Genomic DNA, 21775 nt, shown 5'->3' with positions numbered 1-21775 from the left:
TGTTAACAGTGGATGACCCGCACCACCTCCCGAGCCACAGTCGCCTCAGTTGATGCACTGTTTAATTAAGTACAAACAAATGCACAAGACCTAATTCCTGATTTCACAACATTTAATGCAGTTTATATAACTATAATGAAATAATAAAATCCGGAGTCTCACAGACAAAAAAACACCTTTGGCTCAATTTATTTATTTTCCTCTGTTCTCCTGAGACTTGACTTCAACTGTGAAAACTTTCCCGTTGTTGTTGTAATGTTTAAAGCCATGCTATAAGCTTTAGAGTTGATTGGTTAGGCCTGAAGAGCAGAGCTCAGAACAGAACTCAAATCTTAACCATCGAAGTGCATCATATTTTAAATATGGTGCACTTCGATGGATGGAGAGTTGTTATTTCAAGTAGTGAGGTGATGTATCACGTGGCAACCAGGCCCCCAGGATGAGTGCTAGTCTTTGATGAAATTTGTAGTGGCCAAACTATGTAATTACATCGTCACGTGATGCACTGGGGCCCAAAAAGACTTTTCCCCATAAGCTAACATTGTGAAAGAAGCGTCTGTAAAATGGTGGATACATTTTTTTGAGCTTTACAACCCCTGTGAAATGACTCGTTTCACTGTCATCAACCCAGCCATTCGTTCCACTAAAATTTGCAAAGTCTAGAGGAGCCACACGATTAAAGTATTAAGGATTAATAAGCTAACTGCATGTGCTATAACAGCACCTGTTCTTGCAGTGGACTGCTTCTACTAAACGTTAATGCTAAGCTAGTGACCTAGTGGAATAAAACAGACTCTGTCGGACATTTAATTATCAAGATCAAAGCAATGCACAACATAAGGGGGTGGCAAAGTTCACATACATTATTTCATTGTTTTCTGCTGTTTACATTTAATTTATGAACTCATAACAAAGGGAAACCCGTTGAACAGCACAAATAAATATTCTTCACAGTTCAGATGATTAAAATAGGCTAAGGCCCAAAACTCTTTCTGTCTGCTCACGTTCCTTCCTCTTGCCACACCTTGTAGGTCCACAGAGATTAAACATCACTGTCATTATTTTTTTGTGGTGCTCCAAAATGTATATGTACCAGTGCAAACTTTGAAATTAACACTCAGCAGTTCAGTTCTCTCAGACAGTATGACGTCTGTTCAGAGGTGGCCAGAACAGGGTTGGGCACTCTTACAGCTATTGTTGGTGGCATCTTTAACTCGTGCAGAGGAGCCAGTGTGCAGGCGGAGAGGAGACCTAGAGAATCCACAGCTTTTCAAGGATGGAGACATCATGTTAGGTGGAATCTTGTCTTTCCACAGCAGCTGGAAAGACAGACAGGACACCTACAAGTACAAACCACTGCCACTGCAATGCACCAGGTAAATTATAGCATAAAGCTCTGCCTAGATTTCAATTATCTAAGAGGAAGTGAGTACAGATACAAAGAGAGTTACCAAACTGAGTTTAAACATAGTGAATATTCCTTCCGCTCTGTATGAAAATTATCAAATACTGTCATTTACTATGATATTGTTTCTATTTTAAGGACTTTTTTTTTTCAATTCTAACTATTCAAAATGGTCTGCATCAAGTTTGAATTTCAGAGGGTTCCAGTTTGCCCAGGCTATGCTCTTTGCCATAGAGGAGATAAATAACAGCACAGAATTACTGCCTGGAATCTCTCTGGGATATAAGATCTATGATACCTGTGCCTCCATTGCCAGGGGAGTGAGGGTTGCACTGGCCTTGGCTAACGGTAATCAAGCCATAACTGCACCACCTGAGACACCGTGTGCCAGACCTGCCCAAGTGCAGGCCATTATGGGAGAGAGTTCTTCCTCTCCTTGCATGGCTATAGCTACTGTCATTGGACCCTTTCATATCCCAATGGTAGGTAAGATTGTTAAGAAATCTTCCAGCTGACAATAGAAAAGCAGTTTTCAAAGAACTGTAGAGTGCTGTGTAAAGAATTTATACTTTTGTCTTTGAATGTAATCTCTCTTTGTTTTAGATCAGCCACTTTGCAACTTGTGCTTGTCTCAGTGATAAAACCAGGTACCCATCATTCCTCAGAACAATACCCAGTGACTACTACCAGAGCAGAGCCCTGGCCCAGCTGGTCAAGCACTTTGGTTGGACTTGGGTTGGAGCTATTAGATCAAATAATGATTATGGCAATAATGGCATGGCCACATTCATAGAAACTGCCCAGCAGTTGGGCATCTGTTTAGAATACTCTGTATCTGTCTTCAGAAAAGATGCACCAGACAAACTACAAAAGATAATTGAAATTATAAAAGCTTCCACTTCCAAAGTGATTGTCGCTTTTATTTCCCACAAGGATATGGATGTGCTAATACCTGAGTTGTCTCACCACAACTTGACTGGATACCAGTGGGTAGGCAGTGAGAGCTGGATCTTTGAATCCGAAACTGCAGCCATGGATAGGCATCACATTCTGGATGGTGCCATAGGCCTGTTCATCCCCAAAGTACATGTCAGTGGCATGAGAGAGTTCATTTTAGATGTGAAGCCATTAAATTCAACAAGTCAGAAATTGTTTACAGAGTTTTGGGAGAAATTATTCAGCTGCAAGTTCAAACAGTCAAAGTCATCAGCAGGGAATCAGAGAAAATGTACCGGCCATGAAGATGTGTCTGCAGTGCAAAATAGCTTCACCTTTATGTCACTCATGCCTATCTTTTACAATGTTTATAAAGGAGTGTATGCTGTGGCCCACGCACTTCATAATATTCTCAGCTGTAATAAAACATGTAACAACAAGGTGCAGCTAGATCCATTGACGGTGAGTTGAACGCCAAAGACTTAAATAATATTTTTGTTTTCACAATATTTCACAAGAACAAAGAAAATGGTGAATTATTGAAATTCAAAATTGTCTGTCTATCATGCTGTTCAAACATTTAAATGATGTGTGTCAGATAACGACCTATGTTGATAAATATCTCCTTAGATTTTACAGCACATTAAAAAGATTCACTTCAAAACAAAGGAAGGAGATGAGGTTTACTTCAACGAGAATGGAGACCCAGCAGCACATTATGAAATTATAAACTGGCAGCCAACAGAAAATGGCATTGTGGACTTTGTCACAGTTGGCCTTCATGATTCATCTTTACCTGCAGATAAACAGGTGAATCTGCAAAACAAGTCTTTATTTTGGGCCCAGAACTCACAAAAGGTAAGCCACCATGTGAATACTGTCATGTTAAATGAAAGTAGAAGTTTGTAGTTCCTGTCACTGTATAACAATGTTATGTTTTGATGCATCAAAATAGAAATTTACTGTTGCAAAGACAACACCTTGTCAGTGTGAATGCACATATGTTTTCTCAATGTCATTTTGCTCATGCAGGTGCCTCTCTCAGTTTGCAGTGAGAAATGTCCCACTGGAACTCGCAAGGTCCTGCAGAAAGGAAAGCCTGTCTGCTGCTATGACTGTTTAAGATGTGCAGATGGAGAAATAAGCAATGTCACAGGTGTCGTAACATTTAACACAAGACAAAACAAAAATCTAATAGTTGTCCTTCAGGATGATACGAGAAAGCTGATCCGTCAATCATGTTTTGCAAGACTAGTAAGCGTAGAAAGATGTGACAGACACAAAACCAGACACGTAGTGAGTAATAATCTTTCACCAACTTTAATCATTTTTTTTTTCAGATTCGATCACCTGTGTGAGATGTGACCCTGAGTTCTGGTCAAATGAGAGAAGAGATGCCTGTGTAAAGAAGGTGGAAGAGTTTTTATCATACGAAGAGACAATGGGAGCACTGCTGACTGCAGCCTCCCTATTTGGAACATGCATGACTGCTGTTGTGGCATTCATTTTCTTCAGATACAGACAGACTCCTATTGTCAGGGCCAACAACTCTGAGCTGAGCTTCCTGCTGCTCTTCTTCTTGAGTCTGTGTTTCCTGTGTTCTCTGACCTTCATCGGCCGGCCCTCCGAGTGGTCCTGCATGCTGCGACACACAGCATTCGGCATCACCTTTGTGCTCTGTATCTCTTGTGTTCTGGGGAAAACAATAGTGGTGTTAATGGCCTTCAGGGCCACACTCCCAGGTAGTGATGTGATGAAATGGTTTGGGCCTGCACAGCAGAAACTCAGTGTCCTGGGTTTCACTCTCATACAAGTTATCATATGTATCCTCTGGTTAACAATTTCTCCTCCTTTTCCCTTAAACAATTTTAAAGACTCCAAGGAGAAAATCATCTTAGAGTGCGCTCTTGGTTCAGCTGTAGGCTTTTGGTCTGTACTTGGGTACATTGGACTTCTGGCCATGTTGTGTTTTATTCTTGCTTTTCTGGCTCGGAAACTGCCTGATAATTTCAATGAAGCCAAATTTATCACCTTTAGCATGCTGATATTCTGTGCAGTATGGATCACTTTTATCCCAGCATATGTCAGCTCTCCTGGGAAGTTCAGTGTTGCTGTGGAGATATTTGCAATTCTGGCTTCAAGTTTTGGACTGCTCATTTGTATTTTTATTCCAAAATGTTACATTATCTTACTGAAACCAGAGAATAATACAAAAAAGAATATTATGGGGAAGGGGGCACCTAAATCCTTCTGAAAAGTCAAAATAATATAGTGGCAATTTGTTAACCAAACTATCAAGTAGTGACATTTTTTTTAAGACTTGCATTGTGCTACTGTAGCCTCTGTCAGTTTACTGTACATCATTTTGTGAAATAGCATGATGAGATGACAGAATCAAATACAATGTGATATACACTCATTTCAAACTCTGTGTGTGTGTGTGTGTGTGTATGTGTGTTTAGACCACTTTAATTCACAGCATTTGATTAGAAAGGCAGAAATTGATTTTTTTCCCAAAGTTGTAGGAATCAGCATCAAAGTTAAAGAAAGTCTTCCTTATAAACAAACTGTCATTAGGTGAAAGAATGAGTAGACAGCTCCATTACAGTACGGAAGTTACTGAATAGACATCTCTCAAGGAAGGATGAAATCACCTCTTGGCAATTTGTTTAAAGAAATAACTACAACCAAGAAAATAAAAAACAATAATACTCACACTTGCAGTAAAACAAAAAAAAAACTTAAAAGTACATTTTGTGTTTATTTAGTTTTTTTCAAAATGACCAGAAACAGAGGTCCACACTTTGTGGCCTTAGAATGAGAGTCCACTGTTGGCAATTTAGGGGTGTGTGTGTGTATTTGTGTGCACACATTTTATATATATATATATATATATATATATATATATATATATATATATATATATATATATATATATATATATAGTAACCGTAGAGGCCTAATTCTGATTCCAATTAAAAAGGTGCTGGTCCCAATCTGAGATGTCCTAGTTCCTCTTCTGGCAGGATCTGGCACAGATGAAACACTGGCGTGTGGATGAAAAAATGCATGCAAACAAGAGAGTCTCCCAATCTTGTGGGAAAGTATCATGTGCACACTGGAAACTTTCTGGTGCACACATATCCCCTAACGAGCTCCATAAACTCTTTGTCAAAACAATGAATATTCTTATCTGTTAACATATACTGTTAAAATATTTTAAATATGTGAAGGGCCAAAACTATTTCTGTTTTGGCGTCACCCTACCTTGTAGCTCCACAGAGATAAAACATCACCGTACTCTTTTTTTTTTTTTTTTTATGTAGCTCAAACATATATAAATATCTGTCCAAGCTTTCGATTTACAGGAAGGGAGAGTTGGGGTTATGACTAGTGGTTAAGTTCTCTCAGGCAGTATGTCGTCCACTCATAGGTGGCCAGAACAAGGTTGGGCACTCTTACAGCTGTGCTTGGTGGCGTCTGTCTCTCAGGCTGAGGAGACGGTGTGCCAGCTGAGAGGGGATCCTGAGAACCCCCAGCTATCTAATGATGGGGACATTATGTTAGGGGGAATCTTTGCTTTCCATAGCAGCTGGGAAGACAGACAGGATACCTATACAAGAAAACCATTGCCACTGCCATGCATCAGGTAAATTATAGAGCACTTTCTCTCATTGATAAAAAAGATGTGCAAAAAGGTTATACAAACTGAGTAGTAAAATGCATTGTGTGTGTTAATTTACTATTTTATTGCATCTATTTTGATGAAAAACTGCAGGTCCTACTATTTATAACTGTCTGCATTAAGTTTGAATTTCAGAGGGTTCCAATATGCCCAAGCTATGCTCTTTGCCATAGAGGAAATTAATAACAGCACAGACATACTGCCTGGCATCTCTCTTGGCTATAAGATTTATGATGTCTGTGGCTCTATTGCCAGAGGTGTGAGGGTTGCACTGGCCTTGGCTAATGGAAATGAAGAAGTATTTGCACCCTTTGATGCATCATGTACCAGAACTGCCCAAGTGCAGGCCATTATGGGAGAGAGTTCTTCCTCTCCTTCCATGGCTATAGCTACTGTTATTGGACCCTTTCATATCCCACTGGTGGGTAAGAATGAAACTATCTTTGTGGGGGGAAAACAAAATATTACTGCTCTGTAATTGTTCCAGCTGGTCATAGAAAAAGGGGTTTTAAAGAAATTGGAGTGTGTTGTTGATATGTTAAATATTATATCTATTTATCTTGGGATATAATTTTCTTTTAGATCAGCCACTTTGCAACTTGTGCTTGTCTCAGTGATAAAACCAAGTACCCATCATTCCTCAGAACAATACCCAGTGACTACTACCAGAGCAGAGCCTTGGCCCAGTTGGTCAAGTACTTTGGTTGGACTTGGGTTGGAGCTATTAGAACAAATGATGATTACGGCAATAATGGGATGACCACATTTACGGAAACTGCCCAGCAGCTGGGCATCTGTCTGGAGTACTCTGTTTCTGTCTTTAGAACAGATCCACCAGACAAAATTCAAAAGATAATTGACATTATTAAAACTTCCACTTCCAAAGTAATTGTTGCTTTCCTCTCCCACTTGGATATGGACATGGTTTTACACAAGTTGGCTCACCACAACATGACTGGGTACCAGTGGGTAGGCAGTGAGAGTTGGATCTCTGATTCCCAAACTGCAGCTATGGATAGGCATCACATTCTGGATGGTGCCATAGGCCTGTCCATCCCCAAAGCACATGTCAGTGGCATGAGAGAGTTCATGTTGGATGTGAAGCCACTAAATTCGTCTAGTATAGAATTGTTTACAGAGTTTTGGGAGACACTATTTGAATGTAAACTTAAGCTCTCAATGCCATCAGCAGGGAATCAGAGAGAATGTACTGGACATGAAGATGTGACTGAAGTGCAAAACAGCTTCACTGATATGTCACTCATGCCTATCTTTTACAATATTTACAAAGGAGTGTATGCTGTGGCCCATGCACTTCATAATATTCTGAGCTGTAATAAAACATGTAACAATGAGGTGCAGCTTAATCCATTTATGGTGAGTTTAACATTAAATATGTTTTTTAATTCACATTAATAAAGAAAAATAGTGTGAATATTGAAAAATGCATTGGAGATTGTCTGTCAAGCTGTTGCAACAACAGACTTACAAAATATTTATCAGCTTATGACCTACATTGATGCATATGTTCTTAGATTTTACAGCACGTAAAAAATATTCGGTTCCAAACAAAGGAAGGAGATGAGGTTTACTTTAATGAGAATGGAGACCCAGCAGCAAAGTATGAAATTATAAACTGGCAGCCAACAAAGAATGACATTGTGGACTTTGTCACAGTTGGTCTTTATGATGCATCTTTACCTGCAGACAAACAGCTGACTCTGCAAAATAAGTCTTTAGTTTGGGCACAGAACTCACAACAGGTAAGCTTCCATGTAATCATTGGAATTGTGAATGAAAATTGGGTTGTCATAATTTAAAAAGTTATCATCACTGTATTGTAATGTTTGGTTTCAATGCTTCAACATTAATGATGGAATAATTAATTATTATTTTTTTTTTTTTTTTTCTCATTGTCTATTTGTGCATACAGGTGCCATTGTCAGTTTGCAGTGAGAAATGTCCCCCAGGAACTCGCAAGGTCCTGCAGAAAGGAAAGCCTGTCTGCTGCTATGACTGTTTAAGATGTGCAGAGGGAGAAATAAGCAACATCACAGGTGTAGTAAAATTTAACACAAGACGAAACAAAAATCTAACAGTTGTCATGTTCAGTTGCAAAGTAAAGACATGGCATAGCTTTGTAATCTGATTTCAAGGCATGGGTAAGGGGTTTTCTGTTATATGGTTATATGTTGGATGCTCCTATTAAAGGTGGACAAAGTTTCAAGTAATGTATCTCTGTGAGCAAAAAGCTCAGGTTACAGACTGCTCCGAGTCAAAGGGGGCTGGTCCAAAGAGGCAGAGGCGGTTGCTCCTCCCCAAGTTTGAGAGGCAAAAGTGAGATCAAAGTATTAAAAAGCAATTGCTTAAAATTAACCATTAACAAATCTCAGTATAATTCATGAAATAACATTGTCTCTCTTCCCTGTAAAAATTCCTTTATTGGTGTGTTTAAAAATACTTTAAATGTGACACCCTCGGGCAAAAGGGCAATCTGTGTGAAGTAGTTGTGGAGAGCAGACAGGTTCCCGTTCTCAGCCTTCATACCTGATCCCTCGTATAATTTGTTTCATGCTAATCTGTTATTGGCCAAAAAAACTAACATGATATTCAAACAGTGGATATCCTACCTAACCAATCAGCTGGAGTACAAAATTCACATTGTTTGTCCAGTTTTTCAAATTTGTTAACATTTTCTTGGTAAAGTGATAAATTCACACCATTGCATATTTAAAAAAAAAGATGATAATGTGCAACAGGAATTTTAAACACTTAGCATTATAGAATTGCCCGCGGTAGAGCACGTACCTCCATTAACACCAAACAGTCCCACTTAATTGAATCAAACCTAATACAAAATCAAATAAAACATTCAAATCCACTAGATTCAGAAGTAGGGAGCTGAAGCAGAGCTCTGCCATTTTGCATTTCCATCACAGACAGTACTCTTAAGGCTCATTTATGCTCTACGTTACATATACATACGGATATGGACGGAGCCTTCTGTCTGTATATCCCTAAGTTTTTTGAAAGCTTACATATATGGACCAGTGGAGCAGTATCTCTGGTAGTCATGCTGTGCAGCGGCGCCCTTCAGTGGTTGTATTACTTAACACCCATAACAATGTGAAGGACGTATGGAAGTATGTGGGAAGTGACAGTTACATCGTTTGAAACAGACGTATCTATTTTTGTACTTAAAGGGAGCATCAATGAGCCTTTACTGCGATGTAATGTTCACTACAACTTTTAATATCAGATCAGTGTGCTAGTTTCCTCAACAGGTACCTATCTCCACCAGATAGGCTACTTATTTCAGCCATGTTCTCGTGTGTTCGCATTGTGTCTATTATTATATTAATATTATATATTATATAATTTTGTTTTTCAGATTCTATCACTTGTGTGCGATGCCATCCTGAGTTCTGGTCAAATGAGAGAAGAGATGCCTGTGTAAAGAAGGAGACAGAGTTTCTCTCATATGAAGAGATTATGGGAGCACTACTCACTGCAGCTTCTCTCTTTGGAACATGCATGACTGCTGTTGTGGCGTTCATTTTCTTCAGATACAGACAGACTCCTATTGTCAGAGCCAACAACTCTGAGCTGAGCTTCCTGCTGCTCTTCTCCTTGACTCTGTGTTTCCTGTGTTCTCTGACCTTCATCGGTCGGCCCTCTGAGTGGTCCTGCATGCTGCGACACACAGCATTCGGCATCACCTTTGTGCTCTGTATCTCTTGTGTGCTGGGGAAAACAATAGTGGTATTAATGGCCTTCAGGGCCACACTTCCAGGTAGTGATGTGATGAAATGGTTTGGGCCTGCACAGCAGAAACTCAGTGTTCTGGGTTTCACTCTTGTACAAGTTATCATATGTATCCTCTGGTTAACAATTTCTCCTCCTTTTCCCTTCAAGAATTTCAAAACATTCAAGGACAAAATCATCTTAGAGTGTGCTCTGGGCTCAGCTGTAGGCTTTTGGGCTGTACTTGGGTACATTGGACTTCTGGCCATGTTGTGTTTTATTCTTGCTTTTCTGGCTCGGAAACTGCCTGATAATTTCAATGAAGCCAAATTTATCACCTTTAGCATGCTGATATTCTGTGCAGTATGGATCACTTTTATCCCAGCATATGTCAGCTCTCCTGGGAAGTTCAGTGTTGCTGTGGAGATATTTGCTATTCTGGCCTCAAGTTTTGGACTGCTCATTTGTATTTTTATTCCAAAATGTTACATTATCTTGCTGAAACCAGAGAAGAATACAAAAAAGAACATGATGGGGAAGGGAGCACCAACATCATTATGAAAAGTAAAATAATTTGGTGGCAAAGGCATTTTAGGGGCTTTGTTATTATTTCATTTTCATAATAATGTTTAACCAGATTGTCAAGACTTGCATTGTACTCCTGTAGTATTTTTCCTGTTAATTGTTTCATTTGTGACATAGCACAATGAGATGGCACTACAAATGTTTGTGTATGTGTGTGTGTGTGTGTGTGTGTGTGTGTGTGTGTGTGTGTGAATGCATGAGCATTTTATGAATGTAACAACATTTAGTGTAGTTTATAAAACTGTGGATTTGTAAATTTTGCTAGGCCCTTCTTGTTTTTGGTTCTGCTAATGGTGAAGGGATAATCTGTGTGCCTGCTGCAAGGCTCAGCACTTCCAGCTAAACCGGCATGAGATGGCTTTTTTTATTTCAAACAGGGCACCATTATGTAATTAACACATATCAGACAATTCAAAATGTATGAAAATTTTACTTTATGTATCTACTGTATTTGAGGAATTGATATAAAGATATATTATTTCATATTACCTTTTACAGTCCAATTGTTCTCATTCACTTTCATCACTCTTAGTGGCAATAAGCTGTATTTTATGATGGCTTTGAGAGCTCGACATGCTGGAAACATACGCAAATACATAAAGAAAAAAATATGGAAAAGTATCACAGAACAAATTAGAAGCTCTTCCCTGGGGACTCTTAAAGGTGACGCACAGACATAGCTGGGACACGCTTGTTCTATCATAGTTTATGTTGCTCCAAAATGTATAAATATCAGTGAAAGCTTTCAATTTACCATGAGGTAGGGTTAGGGATTTGGTTAGTGGTGTAGCTCTGTCAGACAGTATGATGTCCACTCAGAGGTGGTCAGAAAAGGTTTGGGCACTCTTACAGCTGTTATTAATGGTATCCATCTCTCAGGCTGAGGAGCCGGTATGCAGGTGGAGAGGGGATCCAGAGAGCCCCCAGCTTTCTAAGGATGGGGACATAATATTGGGGGGGCTCTTTTCTTTCCACAGCACGTGGATAAACAGACAGGATACCTATAAGCACAAACCAATGCCACTGCAATGCACCAGGTAAATTGTATGGTAAATATCTATTTTTATTTAAAATATCAAAGAGAAAGTGAATTTAGATACCAAACAGGTACAAAAGAGATATCCAAATGGAGCATTAAAGTAAGAAATGTCTTGTTGTATATACAAATACATAAAATGCTTTTATTTAAAATGCTATTGTTTTTATGTCAAGGACAAATTGGTTACATTTCCAACTATTTTTACATATATGCTTCAAGTTTGCATTTCAGAGAGTTCCAGTTTGCCCAGGCTATGCTCTTTGCCATAGAAGAAATTAATAACAGCACAGACCTACTACCTGGCATCTTTCTGGGATATAAGATCTATGACGTCTGTGGCTCCATTGCCAGAGGTGTAAGAGTTGCACTGGCCTTGGCAAATGGTAATGAAGTATTTGCATCTTCTGAAGCACCTTGTAGCAGACCTGCCCAAGTGCAGGCCATAATGGGAGAGACATCTTCCTCTCCTTGCATGGCCATATCTACTGTCATTGGACCTTTTTATATCCCAATGGTTGGTAATATTTGCAAAAACCCACTAAAATGAGTAAAATACAATTATTATTCTATAACTCTTCCAGCTGTTTATAGCCAAGGGGGCTTTAAAGGAATTGATGTGTGTGGTGTAAATGTTGTATATTTCATGTATTTACCTTGGGATATAATTTCTTTTTTTTTCTTCTTTTAGATCAGCCACTTTGCTACTTGTGCTTGTCTCAGTGATAAAACCAAGTACCCATCATTCCTCAGAACAATACCTAGTGACTACTACCAGAGCAGAGCCCTGGCCCAGTTGGTCATGCACTTTGGCTGGACTTGGGTTGGAGCTATTAGAACAAATGATGATTATGGCAATAATGGCATGGCGATATTTATAGAGACTGCCCAGCAGCTGGGTATCTGTCTGGAGTACTCTGTTTCTGTCTTTAGAACAGATCCACCAGACAAAATATTAAAGATAGTTGATATTATCAAGGCTTCCACTTCCAAGGTGATTGTTGCTTTCCTCTCTCACTTGGATATGGACATGGTTATACATGAATTCTCTCACCACAACTTGACTGGGTACCAGTGGGTAGGCAGTGAAAGCTGGATCTTTGATTCCCAAACTGCAGCCATGGACAGGCATCACATTCTGGATGGTGCCATAGGCCTGTCCATCCCCCAGGCACATGTCAGTGGCATGAGAGAGTTCATGCTGGATGTAAAGCCACTCAATTCTACCAGTAATGAATTATTTACAGAGTTTTGGGAGAAATTATTTAGCTGTGAGTTCAAGCGGTCAAAGTCATCAACAGAGAGTCAGAGAGAATGTACTGGACATGAAGATCTGAGTGGAGTGCAAAACAGCTTCACTGATATGTCACTCATGCCGATCTTTAACAATGTTTATAAAGGAGTGTATGCTGTGGCCCATGCATTTCATAATATGTTCAGCTGTAATAAAACATGCAACAACAAGGTGCAGCTAGATCCATTTACGGTGAGTTGAACACCAAAGCCTCAAATTCTAGTTATTTACATCATTTCACATTAACAAAGAAAAATGATGTGAATTTTGAACATTCATTGTTGTAGTCTGTCTAACATGCTGGTGAGACAATACACTTACAAAAAATGTGTCAGATAATGATCTACATTGATGTATATCTTTAGATTTTACAGCACATAAAACAGGTGAACTTCAAAACAAAGGAAGGAGATGAGGTTTACTTCAATGAGTTTGGAGATCCAGCAGCAAAGTATGAAATTATAAACTGGCAGCCAACAAAAAATGGCATTGTGGACTTTGTCACAGTTGGTCTTCACGATTCATCTTTACCTGCAGACAAACAGCTGAATTTGCTAAATAAGTCTTTTATTTGGGCACAGAACTCACAACAGGTGAGCTATTATGGGATCGCTGCAATTGTCAATTAAAGTTTCCAAATTGCGAGAATTGTGAATGTCATTCATTATTCTTAGTGTATAATGTTTTGTTTCGACGGATCAAAAGTAATAATAGATGCCTGTACATTTTTTTATTGTTGTTTTGTTCATGCAGGTGCCATATAGGTGTTAATGAGTAGTGATATGTACAATCTATTCAAAACGTTAAATTTGTGTAAGTTAGCATTTGTTTTCACTGCCATCACATTACATCATTTGTGGTTTTGATGAATCAAAATTACCAATAGATGCTTGCAGTGACAAACACCTCGTCAAAATGAATACCCATATATTTTATTGTCACATTATTTTCTTTCATGCAGGTGCCTCTCTCAGTTTGCAGTGAAAAATGTCCCCCTGGAACTCGCAAGGTTCTGCAGAAAGGAAAGCCTGTCTGCTGCTATGACTGTTTAAGATGTGCAGAGGGAGAAATAAGCAACATCACAGGTGTGCTAATATTTATTGCAAGACAAAAAAAAGAAAAATATGACAGTTGTCATGTTCACATTCCAACTGTAGTCCAAATTTATTTAAGTGATTCCAACAGGGATTATATAGTCAATATGTAATTTTCTTAAGCACCACAAAATCAATGTCATTACATCAAGAATGGATGCATTAAATGACACTGAAGAAACATGGATAGGCCTATTCAAGTCTGGGGATGAATGTATGCGCAACCTTGGTAAAGTCCCAATATGAAACAATAATGCATTTCAAGTGTAATTAAAATAACTGCAATTCCATTAATATAAATGAGGGGGGAGGTGATACAGGGATTGTGGCATGCGTTATCAGCTGCGGTGTATTATTTGGTGCAACCACTAGAGGTCACATGGTCTGAAATTACTATTTTTAAAGTTGATTATAGAGTACTGTTTAAAAAAGTATGAATGTGTATGTATAAATATGTGTGTGTGTGTGTATACAACAACATTTTAAAAAGACTATACAACAAACAACTGCGATAATGTCAATCTTTATCTGGTTATCATGCTGTGTGTCTGTCTTGTAGGAATAAAAAAGGTGCAAAAAATCTGCTTAAACATTATATTTTTCAGATTCCATCACCTGTGTGCGATGCCATCCTGAGTTCTGGTCAAATGAGAGAAGAGATGCCTGTGTAAAGAAAGAGGCAGAGTTTCTCTCATATGAAGAGATTATGGGAGCACTGCTCACTGCAGCCTCTCTCTTTGGAACATGCATGACTGCTGTTGTGGCGTTCATTTTCTTCAGATACAGACAGACTCCAGTTGTCAGGGCCAACAACTCAGAGCTGAGCTTCCTGCTGCTCTTCTCCTTGACTCTGTGTTTCCTGTGTTCTCTGACCTTCATCGGCCGGCCCTCTGAGTGGTCCTGCATGCTGCGACATACAGCATTTGGCATCACCTTTGTCCTCTGTATCTCTTGTGTTCTGGGGAAAACAATAGTGGTGTTAATGGCCTTCAGGGCCACACTTCCAGGTAGTGATGTGATGAAATGGTTTGGGCCTGCACAGCAGAAACTCAGTGTCCTGGGTTTCACTCTTGTACAAGTTATCATATGTATCCTCTGGTTAACAATTTCTCCTCCTTTTCCCTTTAAGAATTTTAAGGAGTCCAAGGAGAAAATCATCTTAGAGTGTGCTCTGGGCTCAGCTGTAGGCTTTTGGGCTGTACTTGGTTACATTGGACTTCTGGCCATGTTATGTTTTATTCTTGCTTTTCTTGCTCGGAAACTGCCTGATAATTTCAATGAAGCCAAATTTATCACCTTTAGCATGCTGATATTCTGTGCAGTATGGATCACTTTTATCCCAGCGTATGTCAGCTCTCCTGGGAAGTTCAGTGTAGCTGTGGAGATATTTGCTATTCTGGCCTCAAGTTTTGGACTGCTCATTTGTATTTTTATTCCAAAATGTTATATTATCTTACTGAAACCAGAGAAGAATACAAAAAAGAATATGATGGTGAGGGGGGCACCAAAATCATCTTAAAAACTGAATAACATTTAATCGCATTTTCTTGCCATAATAACTTTTACACAACCATGTGTTATCCAAATTGTCATGTAGACATCTATCTTAATTTTGGTGAAAATATAAAAATATACTATGGTAGTATATTTCCAATTTTGTATCATTTTATTTGTGACCTAGCGTATTAGGCATTTCTTAAAATCAGATAGGGCAAGATTATCATTTACACATTTTGGACAACTCTAGAAAGGTGAAAATGCAATAAGTAAATGGACACATTGTTAGGTCTACATATTTTCCATATTTTATGTGTTTTTTTGTAATGTAGTTGAAACATTGATATAAAAATGTTTTGATTCAATTTCACTGCTGTCAGCTGAAACAGGCTGTATTCTTCAGTGTTCCTGATAGTTAAACATATACTGCAACTTATTAAAGCACATGGAAATACACAAAACTAAACCAAATACACTAGCACACAGGTCACCCAAAACTGTTTCCAGTGGAAAGTGATGCATGCCTACACATGGCTGGAACATGCTTGTTGTCCCACAAGAAAAATCTTTTGGTTTCCAAGGTAACCCCATGTTCTCTGAAAACCAAGTGAGGTATCCCACTACAGGAAGCACCTTTTGGCCTCACCAATCACACTCCAATACCACCACATCTGTCAGGAGACAGACCAATCAGCTTGAATTGCACAGGCCAGCCCGTCCCCCAGTGTAAACTTTCCCGGAGCCCTATATGACTGTATTTCTCCAACTTACCCTAAACATGTAAGCAGAACAGTGTTGTGAGATACTTCCCTTCTTTACTGGTGAACCAGTGTTATTCTGGTAACCAAAAGCTCTCTTTAAAACCTTGCTGGGTATCTCACTATGGGAGAGGTGGCCCTCTACCATATTGAATGCTCCAAAGCACATAACACTATTGACACTTCATGATGCACTCAGGACTGAGTACATAACAGACAATGGATGTAATTCACTTATGTGTTTGGTTGATGGCAGTGCCTGCAACAGGATAGTTTTGAGAGAAAGCAACTTCAAGTCAGCACACCCAAAGCTCTTGAAAGACAACAATGAGAGTGCCTCCAAAACAGTTGGTAAGCCCAATGAAGAGAGTAAACGAGACATTTACATGAATGCTGCAGCTGGCGCGTTCCCTTCAAAAGAAGAAAATGCTTTCCAATTGGCACTTTCCCAAAAGGAGCTAAATAGAGTGACTGGGCCTATCAGTTGAATAGAATGACATCTCCAAATAATGCTAATATTGCTCTGTGTCTGCTAGATATGTAAATATAAGACTTGAGTCAAACCTTTGCAACTTTTCATCACCACCAGTCTGCATTATTAAAAATCACAGTCTATATTCCATTATATTTAACCGATATATAGATCGAAAGATATAGATATACATGCATCTATATTTTTTATAATATTAATGTAGATAAGGGAAATGTTTTGTACAGCACAAAATGATATTCTTATTTGTTAACATATAGAGTTAAGATAGGGTAAGGTCCAAATTCTTTTTCTTTTTGAGCACCACCCTCCCTTGCCCACCGAGTAGGTCCACAGAGATCGAACATCACAATTCTGTTATAATGTTTAGGCTGTTCCAAAATGTATAAATATCAGTGCAAGCTGTTGATTCGCATTGAGGTACATGTGATGCCATCCAGTGGTTCAGCTCTCTCAGACAGTATGACGTCCACACAGAGGTGGCCAGAACAGGGTTGGGTACTCTTACAGTTGTTGTTGGTGGTGTCGGCCTCTCAGGCTGAGGAGTCAATGTGCAGGCTGAGAGGGGATCCAGAGAATCCCCAGCTATCTAAAGACGGGGAGATTATGATGGGGGGGATCTTCTCTTTCCACAGCAGGTGGAAAGACCGGCAGGAAACCTACATGCACAAGCCACTGCCACTGCAATGCACCAGGTAAATAATACCTTGTAGATCTATTGAAATATCTAAGAGAAAGTGAGTATATATACAAAACAGGGGTTATCAAACTGAGTGTTAAAATAAGAAATATTCCATGTTGTGTATATTTATACCATCGACATCAAATGCTTTCATGTACTGTGCTATTGTTTCTATTATAAGGACAAATTGGTTGCATTTCCAACTAATTATGACTGCCCACATCTAGTTTGAATTTCAGAGGGTTCCAATTTGCCCAAGCAATGCTCTTTGCATTAGAGGAAATTAATAACAGCACAGAATTACTGCCTGGCATCTCTCTGGGATATAAGATCTATGATGCCTGTGGCTCTATTGCTAGGGGTGTGAGGGTCGCACTGGCCTTGGCTAATGGTAATGAAGAGGTATCTGCACCCTCCGAGGCACCATGTACCAGACCTGCCCAAGTGCAGGCCATTATGGGAGAGAGTTCTTCCTCTCCTTCCATGGCTATAGCTACTGTTATTGGACCCTTTCATATCCCACTGGTGGGTAAGAATGAAACTATCTTTGTGGGGGGAAAACAAAATATTACTGCTCTGTAATTGTTCCAGCTGGTCATAGAAAAAGGGGTTTTAAAGAAATTGGAGTGTGTTGTTGATATGTTAAATATTATATTTATTTATCTTGGGATATAATTTTCTTTTAGATCAGCCACTTTGCTACTTGTGCTTGTCTCAGTGATAAAACCAAGTACCCATCATTCCTCAGAACAATACCCAGTGACTACTACCAGAGCAGAGCCCTGGCCCAGTTGGTGAAGCACTTTGGTTGGACTTGGGTTGGAGCTATTAGAACAAATGATGATTATGGAAATGATGGCATGGCCACTTTCACAGAAACTGCCCAGCAGCTGGGTATCTGTCTGGAGTACTCTGTAGCTTTCTTCAGAACAGATCCTCCAGACAAAATACAAAAGATAATTGACATCATCAAGGCTTCCACTTCCAAAGTGATTGTAACTTTCCTCTCCCACATGGATATGGATGTGCTAATACATGAATTGTCTCGCCACAACTTGACTGGGTACCAGTGGGTAGGCACTGAGGGCTGGATCTTTGATTCCCAAACTGCGAGCATGGATAGGCATCATATTCTGGATGGTGCCATAGGCCTGTTCATCCCCCAAGCACATGTCAGTGGCATGAGAGAGTTCATTTTGAATGTGAAGCCGCTCAATTCATCTAGCAATGAATTGTTCACAGAGTTTTGGGAGACATTATTCAGCTGCAAGTTCAAACAGTCAAAGTCATCAGCAGGGAATCAGAGAGAATGTACTGGACATGAAGATGTTACTAAAGTGCAAAATAGCTTCACTGATATGTCACTCATGCCGATCTTTAACAATGTTTATAAAGGTGTGTATGCTGTGGCCCATGCACTTCATAATATTCTCAGCTGTAATAAAACATGTAACAACAAAGTGCAGCAAGATCCATTTACGGTGAGTTGAACACCAAAAACTTACATTACAGTTTTTAAATTATGTCCCATTAATAAAGAAAATGGTTTACATTTTGATAGGTAAAGTTGTGTAGCCTGTCTTCCATGTTGTTGAGAAAATAGGCCTTAAGAATCTTTTTTACATTTATTCTTATCTTCTTAGATTTTACAACACATAAGAAAGATTAAGTTTCAAACAAAGGAAGGAGACAAGGTTTACTTTAATGAGAATGGAGATCCAGCAGCAAAGTATGAAATTATAAACTGGCAGCCAACAAAAAATGGCATTGTGGACTTTGTCACAGTTGGTCTTCATGATACATCTTTACCTGCAGACAAACAGCTGAATCTGCTAAATAAGTCTTTTATTTGGGCACAGAACTCACAACAGGTAAGCTATAATGGGGTCGCTGTAATTGTTAATGAAAGTTTCCAAATTGCGAGAATTGTGAATGTCATTCATTATTCTTAGTGTATAATCTTTTGTTTTGATGGATCAAAATAATAATAGATGCCTGTACATTTTTTGTATTGTTGTTTTGTTCATGCAGGTGCCATACAGGTATTAATGAGTAGTGATATGTACAATCTATTCAAAATGTTAAATTTGTGTAAGTTAGCATTTGTTTTCACTGCCATCACATCACATCATTTGTGGTTATGATGAATCAAAATTACCAATAGATGCTTGCAGTGACAAACACCTCGTCAAAGTGAATACCCGTATGTTTTATTGTCACAGTCTTTCCTTCATGCAGGTGCCTCTCTCAGTTTGCAGTGAGAAATGTCCCCCTGGAACTCGCAAGGTTCTGCAAAAAGGAAAGCCTGTCTGCTGCTATGACTGTTTAAGATGTGCAGAGGGAGAAATAAGCAACATCACAGGTGCGCTAATATTTATCGCAAGACAAAAAAAAATAAAATATGACAGTTGTCATGTTCATGTTCCAAATGTAGTCCAAATGTATTTGAGTGATTCCAACAGGGATTATATAGTCAATATGTCATTTTCTTAAGCACCCCAAAATCAATATAATTACATCAAAAATGTATGCATTAAATGACACTGAAGAAACATGGATAGGCCTATTCAAGTCTAAAATCAGCTGTATGTATGTGCAACCTTGGTAACGTCCCAATATGAAACATTAATGCATTTCAAGTGTAATTAAAATGACTGCAATTCCATTAATATAAATAAGGGAGGAGGTGATAGAGGGATTGTGCCACACTGCGGTGTACTATTTGGTGCAACCACTACGGGTCACATGGTCTGAAATGACTAATTATAGAGTTGATTATAGAGTACTGTTTAAAAAAAGTATGAATGTGTATGTATGTATGTATGTGTGTGTGTGTGTGTGTGTGTGTGTGTGTGTGTGTTTGTGTGTGTGTGTATGTATACAAAAACATTTTAAAAAGACTATACAACAAACAACTGTGATAATATCAATCTTCTTCTGGTTATCATGCTGTGTGTCTGTCTTGTAGGAATAGAAAGAGTGCAATATAGAGACAAAAAAGGAAAAATAGAGTATTTCAAACAACTGCTTTAACATTATATTTTCCAGATTCCATCACCTGTGTGCGATGCCATCCTGAGTTCTGGTCAAATGAGAGAAGAGATGCCTGTGTAAAGAAGGAGGCAGAGTTTCTGTCATATGAAGAGATTATGGGAGCACTTCTCACTGCAGCCTCTCTCTTTGGAACATGCATGACTGCTGTTGTGGCATTCATTTTCTTCAGATACAGACAGACTCCAGTTGTCAGGGCCAACAACTCTGAGCTGAGCTTCCTGCTGCTCTTCTCCTTGACTCTGTGTTTCCTGTGTTCTCTGACCTTCATCGGCCGGCCCTCTGAGTGGTCCTGCATGCTGCGACACACAGCATTCGGCATCACCTTTGTCCTCTGTATCTCTTGTGTTCTGGGGAAAACAATAGTGGTGTTAATGGCCTTCAGGGCCACACTTCCAGGTAGTGATGTGATGAAATGGTTTGGGCCTGCACAGCAGAAACTCAGTGTCCTGGGTTTCACTCTCATACAAGTTATCATATGTATCCTCTGGTTAACTATTTCTCCTCCTTTTCCCTTTAAGAATTTTAAGGAGTCCAAGGAGAAAATCATCTTAGAGTGTGCTCTGGGCTCAGCTGTAGGCTTTTGGGCTGTACTTGGGTACATAGGACTTCTGGCCATGTTATGTTTTATTCTTGCTTTTCTTGCTCGGAAACTGCCTGATAATTTCAATGAAGCCAAATTTATCACCTTTAGCATGCTGATATTCTGTGCAGTATGGATCACTTTTATCCCAGCATATGTCAGCTCTCCTGGGAAGTTCAGTGTAGCTGTGGAGATATTTGCTATTCTGGCCTCAAGTTTTGGACTGCTCATTTGTATTTTTATTCCAAAATGTTATATAATCTTACTGAAACCAGAGAAGAATACAAAAAAGAAAATGATGGTGAGGGGGGCACCAAAATCATACTGAAAACTTAAAATAATTATTGGCATTTTCTTGCCATTATAAGTTTTACACAATAATGTGTTATCCAAATTGTCACGTAGACATCTATCTTAATTTTGGCGAAGATTTAAAATATACTTTGGTAGTATATTTCAACTTTTTTATCATTTTATTCGTGACATAGCGTATTAGGCATTTCCTAAAATCATATAGGGCAAGATTACCATTTACACATTTTGGACAACTCTAGAAGGGTGAAAATGCAATAAGTAAATTGACATATTGTTAGGTCTACATATTTTCCATATTTGATGTGTTTTTTGTACTGTAGTTGAAACATTGATATAAAAATGTATTATTTCATTCTATCTTTCACCACCCCAGCCTATTTCTGTTACTCTGTTTATGTTGTGCATCCCACAGATTTACTGTTTTGATTCAATTTCACTGCTGTCAGCTGAAACAAGCTGTCTTCTTCAGTTTTTCTGAGAGTTTAACATACTGCAACTCAACAAAGCACATGGAAATACACAAAACTAAACCAAATACACTAGCACACAGGTCACCCAAAACTGTTTCCAGTGGAAAGTGATGCATGCCTACACATGGCTGGAACATGCTTGTTGTCCCA

General features: G+C 38.9%; 4 protein-coding genes across 4 annotated transcripts; all 4 read left to right on the top strand.

Moving 5' to 3' along the window:
• The first annotated feature begins 1185 nt into the window (after positions 1 to 1185).
• On the top strand, positions 1186 to 4595 carry LOC141016357 (extracellular calcium-sensing receptor-like). The gene is made up of 6 exons (XM_073490660.1): positions 1186 to 1376; positions 1590 to 1887; positions 2009 to 2803; positions 2972 to 3199; positions 3374 to 3497; positions 3682 to 4595. The coding sequence occupies exons 1-6, from the start codon at positions 1288 to 1290 to the stop codon at positions 4593 to 4595; spliced, it is 2448 nt and encodes an 815-aa protein (XP_073346761.1). The 5' UTR covers positions 1186 to 1287.
• A 1204-nt stretch (positions 4596 to 5799) lies between these two features.
• Positions 5800 to 10331, top strand: LOC141015503 (extracellular calcium-sensing receptor-like). Its single transcript, XM_073489601.1, has 6 exons — positions 5800 to 5990; positions 6150 to 6447; positions 6609 to 7403; positions 7562 to 7789; positions 7960 to 8083; positions 9418 to 10331. The coding sequence occupies exons 1-6, from the start codon at positions 5902 to 5904 to the stop codon at positions 10329 to 10331; spliced, it is 2448 nt and encodes an 815-aa protein (XP_073345702.1). The 5' UTR covers positions 5800 to 5901.
• An 870-nt stretch (positions 10332 to 11201) lies between these two features.
• Positions 11202 to 15298, top strand: LOC141019530 (extracellular calcium-sensing receptor-like). Its single transcript, XM_073494478.1, has 6 exons — positions 11202 to 11392; positions 11614 to 11908; positions 12083 to 12877; positions 13051 to 13278; positions 13647 to 13770; positions 14385 to 15298. Exons 1-6 carry the CDS (start codon positions 11217 to 11219, stop codon positions 15296 to 15298), a joined length of 2532 nt encoding a protein of 843 aa, XP_073350579.1. The 5' UTR covers positions 11202 to 11216.
• Positions 15299 to 17031: 1733 nt separating this feature from the next.
• LOC141015620 (extracellular calcium-sensing receptor-like) lies at positions 17032 to 21168 on the top strand. The gene is made up of 6 exons (XM_073489758.1): positions 17032 to 17219; positions 17434 to 17731; positions 17893 to 18687; positions 18850 to 19077; positions 19445 to 19568; positions 20255 to 21168. The coding sequence occupies exons 1-6, from the start codon at positions 17074 to 17076 to the stop codon at positions 21166 to 21168; spliced, it is 2505 nt and encodes an 834-aa protein (XP_073345859.1). The 5' UTR covers positions 17032 to 17073.
• Positions 21169 to 21775: the final 607 nt, after the last annotated feature.

This window comes from Pagrus major, chromosome 2 (genome assembly GCF_040436345.1).
Source record: "Pagrus major chromosome 2, Pma_NU_1.0".
Lineage (NCBI taxonomy): Eukaryota > Metazoa > Chordata > Actinopteri > Spariformes > Sparidae > Pagrus > Pagrus major.
Note: the sequence above shows the minus strand (reverse complement) of the source record. Positions and strands in the feature narration are given on the sequence as shown.

Coding starts and splice junctions, on each gene's coding strand:
- LOC141015620 (XM_073489758.1), top strand. CDS start 17,074: ATGTGCAGGCTGAGAGGGGATCCAGAGAATCCCCAGCTATCTAAAGAC. Junction 17,732..17,892: donor GACCCTTTCATATCCCACTG/GTGGGTAAGAAT, acceptor ATTTTCTTTTAG/ATCAGCCACTTTGCTACTTG. Junction 19,078..19,444: donor GGGCACAGAACTCACAACAG/GTAAGCTATAAT, acceptor TCCTTCATGCAG/GTGCCTCTCTCAGTTTGCAG.
- LOC141019530 (XM_073494478.1), top strand. CDS start 11,217: ATGGTATCCATCTCTCAGGCTGAGGAGCCGGTATGCAGGTGGAGAGGG. Junction 11,393..11,613: donor ATGCCACTGCAATGCACCAG/GTAAATTGTATG, acceptor ATATGCTTCAAG/TTTGCATTTCAGAGAGTTCC. Junction 13,279..13,646: donor GGGCACAGAACTCACAACAG/GTGAGCTATTAT, acceptor TCTTTCATGCAG/GTGCCTCTCTCAGTTTGCAG.
- LOC141015503 (XM_073489601.1), top strand. CDS start 5,902: ATGTTAGGGGGAATCTTTGCTTTCCATAGCAGCTGGGAAGACAGACAG. Junction 6,448..6,608: donor GACCCTTTCATATCCCACTG/GTGGGTAAGAAT, acceptor ATTTTCTTTTAG/ATCAGCCACTTTGCAACTTG. Junction 7,790..7,959: donor GGGCACAGAACTCACAACAG/GTAAGCTTCCAT, acceptor TTGTGCATACAG/GTGCCATTGTCAGTTTGCAG.
- LOC141016357 (XM_073490660.1), top strand. CDS start 1,288: ATGTTAGGTGGAATCTTGTCTTTCCACAGCAGCTGGAAAGACAGACAG. Junction 1,377..1,589: donor CTGCCACTGCAATGCACCAG/GTAAATTATAGC, acceptor GTCTGCATCAAG/TTTGAATTTCAGAGGGTTCC. Junction 3,498..3,681: donor AGAAATAAGCAATGTCACAG/GTGTCGTAACAT, acceptor TTTTTTTTTCAG/ATTCGATCACCTGTGTGAGA.